Source organism: Salpingoeca rosetta (assembly GCF_000188695.1).
Source record: "Salpingoeca rosetta unplaced genomic scaffold supercont1.8, whole genome shotgun sequence".
NCBI classification, from domain to species: domain Eukaryota; class Choanoflagellata; order Craspedida; family Salpingoecidae; genus Salpingoeca; species Salpingoeca rosetta.
The window spans coordinates 49,404-57,956 of NW_004754926.1; the positions used below are offsets into that span (position 1 = coordinate 49,404).

General features: G+C 56.6%; 3 protein-coding genes across 3 annotated transcripts in view; 2 read left to right on the plus strand and 1 right to left on the minus strand.

Annotated features, from left to right (window-relative positions):
- The window catches only part of PTSG_03482 (uncharacterized protein), a 7,339-nt gene extending 2,520 nt beyond the window's left edge, over positions 1–4,819 (minus strand). The window contains exons 1-11 of the mRNA XM_004995157.1: positions 4,382–4,819; positions 4,132–4,173; positions 3,776–3,921; positions 2,383–3,515; positions 2,188–2,239; positions 1,858–1,930; positions 1,322–1,521; positions 1,004–1,061; positions 665–889; positions 447–496; positions 129–237 (exon numbers count right to left, since the gene is read on the minus strand). Coding sequence (XP_004995214.1) covers positions 129–237; positions 447–496; positions 665–889; positions 1,004–1,061; positions 1,322–1,521; positions 1,858–1,930; positions 2,188–2,239; positions 2,383–3,515; positions 3,776–3,921; positions 4,132–4,173; positions 4,382–4,726 — 2,433 coding nt within the window. The 5' untranslated portion in view covers positions 4,727–4,819. The remainder of the gene's footprint in view (positions 1–128; positions 238–446; positions 497–664; positions 890–1,003; positions 1,062–1,321; positions 1,522–1,857; positions 1,931–2,187; positions 2,240–2,382; positions 3,516–3,775; positions 3,922–4,131; positions 4,174–4,381) is intronic.
- A 38-nt stretch (positions 4,820–4,857) lies between these two features.
- PTSG_03483 (uncharacterized protein) lies at positions 4,858–5,618 on the plus strand (the record flags this gene model as incomplete). Its single annotated transcript, XM_004995158.1, has 2 exons — positions 4,858–4,928; positions 4,964–5,618. The coding sequence occupies 2 exons, from the start codon at positions 4,858–4,860 to the stop codon at positions 5,616–5,618; spliced, it is 726 nt and encodes a 241-aa protein (XP_004995215.1).
- A 277-nt stretch (positions 5,619–5,895) lies between these two features.
- PTSG_03484 (uncharacterized protein) lies at positions 5,896–8,478 on the plus strand (the record flags this gene model as incomplete). The annotated part of the gene is made up of 1 exon (XM_004995159.1): positions 5,896–8,478. Exon 1 carries the CDS (start codon positions 5,908–5,910, stop codon positions 8,476–8,478), a length of 2,571 nt encoding a protein of 856 aa, XP_004995216.1. The 5' UTR covers positions 5,896–5,907.
- Between the last annotated feature and the right edge of the window lie 75 nt (positions 8,479–8,553).

The window sequence follows — 8,553 nt, forward strand, 5'->3', positions numbered from 1 at the left end:
CACACACACACACACTCACACACTCACACACTCACACGCTCACACACTCACACTCACACGCTCACACACTCACACTCACGCACACACAGCACACACACACACAGAGCACAGCACAGACCTGCATCAACCTCGCGGTTCTGGCCGTAGAGGCGGGTGGGGACGATGTTGTCGGCCAAGCTGAGCTGGCGCTGAGCAGCGGCGAGAACAGCTTTCACGTCGTCATCAACGCGGCCCCACCTGTTCGCGAACGCCAGATGGTGGTGTGGTGTGGTGGTGGCGAGTGATGTGGATGCAGCCAATGAAGGAAGAGCTTGAGTGCGGTTTGCTGTCACCCAACAGAGAGCAAGCGCAAGAGAGAGACAGAGAGCACGAGAGAGAGAGAGAGAGACAAAGCAACCCGAGCCAAGAGTTGGTTGGCTGGCTCAGTGGTGGCAGCAAAAACTCACCGAACTTTCTGTAGCGCCGAAATGAAGGATTTGTCCGATTGGCGGTACACCTTGAGAGGAGATGCGGAACGTGAATGGTAGGAACGCGGACACATGCAAGAACACGCAAGAAACAACACACACACACACACACACACACACACACACACACACACACACACACACACACACACACACACACACACACACACACCACACTTTCACGATCGATCAACAACCTTGACGAGGTGGTGGACTTGAAAGTTGCATTCGCTCCAAACGTTGTTGCCGAGAGGATCCGGCTCAAATGCATAACGCGTTTCGCCATCGAAAACACAGCGGCACACACGCATGGACTTCCCGTGTGTCTGCTGTCCTTTGTTCTTCCGTTTCTGCGTATGTTTGGACGAGCGACCAGAGGACGTGTTGGGATCACTCCCATACTCGTACAAACATTCAATCAACTGTCATGTGTTTGTGCGTGTGTGAGCATTGATTGAAAAGGCAGTCACATTACACCTGGCACGTCGCACGGTGCATGCAGCACTGCAACACGTCGATACGCTGCCTGTCGTCACCTTTCGTCCGTCGGCGCTCTTCTTAAAAATGCGGTGCTTTGGATCCCGATTCCCGCACCTGATGATGCACACACACACACACGCACACACACGCACACGCACACGCACACACGCACAACAACAGCAACAACAGTGACAGCAGCGACAGCAGCGACAGCAGCAGCAATAGTGAGCACGGCGTCGTGCATCGCATTCACATGCGCGCGCACCGGGTGCTTAAACAATCGCTCTCCCACCCCGTACGCATACACACACACACACACTCACACACTCAATCACTCACTCACTCACTCACTCACTCACTCACTCACTACTCACTCTGGGCATGGGACGATGCCAGGAACCGGTGGCAGCTGGAAAAAGTCTCCACACACGATGAGTTGCAGTCCTCCAAACGGAAGATCCTTCCGCCTGCGTAACGCGCGCCCAACCGCATCCAGCTTTGAAAACACACTTGCGCTGAGCATGCTGATTTCGTCAATCACAAGCACGTCGCATCGCTGCCACCGAAACCCGGGCTGCACACGCAAGGGTGTGTGTGTGCGTGTGTGTGCGTGCGTGTGTGTGTGTGTGTGTGTGTGTGTGTGTGTGTGTGTGTGTGTGTGTGTGTGTGTGTGCGTGTGTGTGTGTGCGCGTGTGTGTGTGTGTGTGTGTGTGTGTGTGTGTGTGTGTGTGTGTGTGTGTGTGTGTGTGTGTGTGTGTGTGTGTGAATGGATGAGTGAAAGGCAGGAAGCATGTGGTGTTAGGAGTATTCGCATCCTCCTCACTCGTCACTACCACCACAGTCGCCACCACCACCATCACCGCCATCATCACGGTCACCGTTATTAACTCTATCTCTGCTGCGCGCGCACCTGATTCTTCTTTGTGAGGGAGGAGATACGATTGATCAGCATCCAGGCCGGCTCGTGCCCAAGCCGAATCCCGCTGCAGTATTGGTGGTCATGGCGATGATGATGACGATGATGATGATGATGATGATGATGATGATGATGATGATGATGATGATGATGATGATGATGATGATGATGATGATGATGATGATGATGATGATGATGATGATGATGATGATGATGATGATGATGATGATGATGATGATGATGATGATGATGATGATGATGATCAGGAGCACATGCATGCACATGCACACACACGCACACACACACACATGCACACATGCACACCTGAAGCTGTGGATGGTGGTTGCTTGCGCTTCCAAATTGATGGCAGCGATGCCTGCGAAATGAGGAGACGGTGAGACTACATGTACAACTGTCGTTGCAATGCTTGCACACACAACACACATACAGCACCACACACGCACACACACAACACACACAACACAACACTATAACACGACAGCACAAGCAACAACCCACCGGTGGTAGCGGTGACGTAGACGCGCTTGTTCAGCTGCGCAAGACGCGTGATTATCTTCTTGAGCGTAAACGACTTGCCCACACCGGCCGACCCCGTGAGAAAGATGTTGTGTCCGTTCTCCGCAGCGCGAATGGCGTTCAGTTGCTCACGTGCCAGCACCATCGGCACCTCCGTCAGCTGCTCTCGCATCTCCACAGGCTTCATCGACGACGACGACGATGATGACGATGATGAGGATGGTGCTTTTGCTTGATCTTGTTGCTGTTGTGGTTGCTGTTGGGTCTGTTGATGTTGCTGTTGGGTCTGTTTGAACAGCTGTCGGGATTGCTTGGCTGCTGCTTCGCCGCTGGCTGTGGATGTGTTCAGCATCCGTGCCAGTGGCTCGTGCCGCGGTGTTGTTGCCGTTGACAGCGACTGTGTTGACGGTGATGGCGGTGGTGAAGGCGAGTGCATCTTTGCCAGCAGTGCGCGCGCTGACATCCACATTGGCCCCGAGGACGGCGTTGCTGGCGGTGGCGGCGGCGACACACGCCCGCGTCCATCACCTATGCCATCACCACGACCACCTCCACCATCACCACAGTAATCTGTGTTGGATGGCGGGTTGAGATCGGCTGCCTCTCGTTGCAGTGCGTACCACGGGGTGCTGTCGTGGTGGTGGTTGTTGGCATACGGCTCGCCGTGCACGTGTGTGCTGTAGGCCCACCGTTCCTGCCGCTGCTCGTTGAGGATTTGCTGTTCTCGGAGACGCCGGTTGTGCTGCGGTGATGTGTTTGGTCCAATCACCCACAAGTCCGTCTGCTTTCTCGGCGATGACGAGGGGGATGGCTGTTGCTGTTGCTGCTGTTGCTGTTGTTGATCGTGTTGGGGTTCTGCTACATCCTGACCATCCTGTGTTGCGGCTGCTGCGGTTGCGGCGGCTGCTGTTGTTGCCTTAGCATTCGCAGGGTCCGTACTGCTGGTATTGTTGTTGTTGTTGTTGCTGTTGTCGTTGCTGTTGTTGCTGTTGTCGTTGTGGTATGCGGCACGCGCCATGTCTCGCTCTGTCTGCTTCTGCTGCTGTACTGACAGCAAACCAGACTCCTTTAACGCCTTCATGCCTTGCTCCCGCCACCGCTGCCGCTGCGCTTCCCTGCGCACGACAAAACACGTTGCAAGGCAATGCAATGAGGGAACACAGGGAAGGGGGCGGCGAGGATCACTTGCAGATGCAGTGGATCGCTTGCAAATGCACAGACAGCCACCCGATCACACGCACACACACACACACACACGCACACACACCGCAGTAACACATTCGAACACACACACGCATGTATACACACGTACGCACACGCATGTATACACACACGCACATGCACACCGCAGTCACACACACACACACACGAGCACCGTTTGCGGCGAAGCGCCTCGCGCCGTTTGTTGGCGATGAGGCGGTGCTGGTCAAGGCTGAGCTGCGACGGGGAATCAGCGTCGCTTGGCTGTTGGGAAGGGCCGTCCCTGCCGCTCACGCCACTGCCGTTGGTGTTGCTTGGTGCCTGTGCAGACAAGTGTGGCATGGTGGTGGATGCAGGCGTGCATGCGAGACAGAACGCGGTGCACGAACGAACCATTGTTTGTTTGTGGATGGAAAGAAGGGATGGAGGGATTGGGAAGAGCGATCCACAGCCAGATGGCAATGTACATGAACACCCGTGTTTCCAGCCAGACGTGCACATTCATTGCGAGGCACCCGTTCCACCACTCACCCGAAGCAGGCTGGAGGGCAGCGTGCGCGCCTTTTTGAACGGCTGCACACATTCATGGTAGTGAACATGGGTGTGGATAAGGGATGGTGGTTTGATGTCGGCAACAACAACAAACGGCTACACCCACATGCAGCAAGACCGCGCGGGCTAACATCAACAGCAACCAAAACACGCAATCATCGCAGCAGCAGCAAACGCAACACAAGCAGCAACACAAGCAGCAACAACCGCACAAGCAGCAACAACATACCTTGACGTTTGGCAGTGAGGGTGAGGTGGGTTGTGGATCCCCGTCATCTACGATAATGACAACGTCATTGGGGGCGGTGCTTGCGCCCTCGCTTGCTCGTCGCTTGGCACCCTGTTCAGCGGCTGGCGGCGTTGGCACTGCGGTGTTGGTTTCTGTGCCGGTGCTGTCCGCGTTCCCACTGCAGGTTGCGCGCTTGTCGCTTGCTTCTTCCACGGCTTCAAAAGGTTGCGTCGGCGGCGCTGACGCTTCATCTCCCTCCCCTACTTGCGAGCTGCGTCGCCTGCGTCGCCTGCTCCTCCTCCCTCCTCGCCGCTTCCGCTTATCAAACGTCGCTTCCCCATCCATCGTCAAAGCTGTGCGTGGGGCGGGCTGTATTGGGTGGTGGTGTGCGCGCAAAAAAAAAACGAAAAGAAGCGTGTTCGAATTCGCCCGCGAATTCTTCTGTCTCATTGCATTTAGGTGTTTCTGTCTGTCGCATGTCGCCGCAGAGACACGCTTGTGCAAACACCGACACATCCTCAGCTTCGACAAGTCTGGCGATTACACCGTGTTTGACCTCGTGTTTGCCGCCCCCGCGGCCAGCTCGTACCAACCACAGGCCGCCAAAGCCAACCTCTACGCGGCGTCGCAGGCGGAACAACGCAAGATCAAGAAGTACCAGGCCATCCTACGCGACCAGGGCGACTTCAAATTTGTGCCGATTGCGATCGAGGCCGGCTCGGGCGCCTGGGGCTCGAAGTTCCGGAAGTTCTTCAGCAGCGACCTTATGTCCACGACGGACCCACAAACACCACCACACGTGCGCACTTTTACCTCCATGCACAGCAGCACGTACTGGCGGCAAGTGTTGTCCATCGCGAGATGCAAGGCTGAGTGCTACGCGAACCTCCGGTGCATCGGCCAGATGCCTCACGACAAGCGGGGCAAAAACCAGCCGGGCTCGGTCCGGGCGGGAGACACACACACTCCCCGCCAGAGCACCCAGACGGTACAACGAGCGCGCGCTCAAGCCCAGCGCAACCACCAACAGGGCAAGCGCACCCGCAAGCGCAAGCGTCCGCAGACCACACCCCCCGGCCACAGCGGCCAGCGCAGCAATGACAGCAACAACGGCACTGCTGCCACCGCCGCTGCCACCGCCACCACCGACAACGATGAGGGACAGCCACGCAGCGCCCCAGTGACCTCACGAAGCCCCGGTGGCCCGGCCGCAACAGAGCCCCCTGCAACTGTCTAAGCGACAGTCGCAGCACTACACATGAGCCTCGCACCGAGGCACTTGGTTTCTATCTATCTATTGATTCACTTTTCTTTCTGTCTATGAGGCGCGTGCTCTCACACACATTCACCCATGCGCACCGCTGCCCTTTGTTTTGCCGCAATTGCCTTCCCCATCTCTGAGCGCTGGGAGCAGTGTAAGATTTCAGCGAGTTTTCCCCAATAAACCCCATGTCAACCAAACGGACGGACACGCTTGTGCACAAGACAAAGACTCACCCTCTCACCCTCTCACCAGCCAGCCAGCCATGACGCTGCGTGCGTTAACGGTGAGTGAGTGGGCCATCATCGCAGAATACCTGATGCCGGAACTCCACAACCACCAACAGCAGCTGCAGCAGTGGCCACTCGGCGACATGGCAAAGTGCTGCGTTCGCCCCTCCCAGCGCGACAACTACAGGGCCTTCTTCAACCTCATGCTCACATGCCGCGAGTTGTACCAGGACCTGCCGTGGCGAATGCCAAAGTGGTGTCTGGCTGGAGTGTTTAACGAGCTTGCCGAGCTCCGCACGCTCAACGACGGTGTCGACGACATGGCCGACGAAGAGGCGGCGCGCGCTGACCCTGTTTACGAAATCGAAGGAGGCATCTACGATGTTCCACTGCGAGACGCTGGCCCCATCATGATGTGGCTTGATGCATTCCAACAAGAAAAACGTCACCTCCAAAACGAGGACAAAGAACACGAAGGGGATGGCCCTGCATATGACGCCGCCACACACGCCTGGATGGACAACAGGTTCCTCGCATACAGCTGGCTCGGTGTCACATGGAACAGTGGCTGCGTGTTTCTGCTCTCCAAAGTAGGTTCTTTTTGTACCGCACGTGATTTCTGGCGCGAGTTTGCGCACTGTGGGCGCGTCGCTTTCAACAGCTTGGAGGCGATGGAACAATGGGAGATGATGGCAGACTACGCACCGTACATCAACGAAATGGTACTGACACAAGGCTCAGAAGAGCCTTGTCTGGAACTCGACACAACCAGCGACGAGAACCTCGCATCCCCTGACAAAGCTGTGCAACAACAACAACAACAACAACAACAACAACAACAACAACAACAACAACAACAACAACAACAACAACAGCAACAACAACAACAACAACAGCAACAACAACAACAACAACAGCAGCAGCAACAAACCCTTCCTTCGCCAGCGTTGTTTTTCTCCACAGCGACATTGAACACCCAAGCAGAGGCGGACCAGTGGAACCGCCTGCGTACCACCGTGTTGGCACGTGCTCAGGGTGAACTGGTGTGCCTGAATCCAAAACCACCCGTCTCCTCCCTCACGGCGTCCCGCATCAATCAGCTGCGCATCCAAACCAGGCTGCATGCCCCTGGCATTGGTGAGCTGAACCTGCACAGCGTGGGGCACGCCCGATGGGAACTGGTTGTAAATGACAGTGCGCATGTCGACGAGCTGCGCAACAGCGCACGTGCCCTGGCCGCTGTCTCCGACATACGGCTCGTGTCGCGCGTGCAGCAACCAATTGACATCACGCCACTAGCCGGGGTGAGGTCGCTCAGCCTCGAGGCCGTCCGTGTTGGCAGCGGCCACGACGTGATTGCAGCCGCACAGACCCTTCACCTCTCAGATATGACCCTCGATGTCAACACGCTCACCGCCAGCCACGTCCGGCTGACCAACGTGACTGCCGCGCCAGACGTGCTGAACCTGCCCAACGCCACCCACATTGAGGTGCTCAACTCAAACATCAAGCGAATCGAATGCCCCTCCCGCATCTGCAGGCTGGTCAGCCACTCGGACCACGTGCCACCCCCGCCCATCCCGATCTTTAACCAGGCTGACATGGTGGACATCCACGCCTGCGCCACCCTCATATGCGAGCGGGCGTGGGACCTTCTCGAGTGCACCGACAATGTCGTGTTTCGCGAGTGCGTTGCCGACATTAGTGATCTGCGCGGGACACCCGACCACGTGCGCGTGCGTGCGTGTGGTATATCTGTGCATGAACCCGCGCCATCCTGCGTCAAGGCGATGGTGGTGCACAAGGATGACGCCTTCCACTGCAGATTCGTGGCGGGCGTGCCCGTGGTGAACATCTTCGGCAGGTTCGACTCACCACTGCACGGTCTCCGCCACCTCTCCGGTCGCACGGCGCTGGGCCTGACCAACTGCATGCTTGATGGTGGCGAGATTGCCGACTGCGGGATACTGCGCTTGCTCCACAGTCATGGGCGGGTTGGTGTGACCAACATCCAGTCGCTCATGATCGATCACACGCGCGTCGTTGCGCCCAAGCCACCAGCACCCGACGACGCCAACCATGATGATAACGGTGGTGGTGGTGATGCTGATGATGATGATGATGATGATGATGATGACGATGATGATGATGATGATGATGATGATGATGATGATGATGATGATGACGTGTTTGGTGCCGATCCACTGGCGCTGACACATGTGCGCGATGTGTTCACCTGCCGGCTTTTGGATTGCGACGTCCCCGACTTTCGCTGTTTGGCCGGAGTTCAGCGCCTGGTCCTGAACGATTGCATATTTGATGATGTGGCGTCGCTGCCAGCTGTGCAATCGCTCGTGGTGCGCGCGTGCACAACGCGCGACAAGACGTGGCATTGGCCGGATTTGGCGCTTGTTGGGCGTGCGGTGGCGGAAATGAGGCAGGTGCTGCTTGCAGGCAAGGACAGGGTTGTTGATGACGACTTGGACTTTGACTCTGATGACTTTGACCTCGAGGCTGATGATGCCTTTGACCTCGATGCTGACGATGACTTTGATGATGAAAATGAGGACGATGATGAGAATGAGGAAGCAAGAGGCGAAGCCTAAGCGTTGGGTGATTGCGGTCGCGAGTCAGTGAACAGTTTGTGCGTGTGTGTGTGTGTGTGTGTGTGTGTGTGTGTG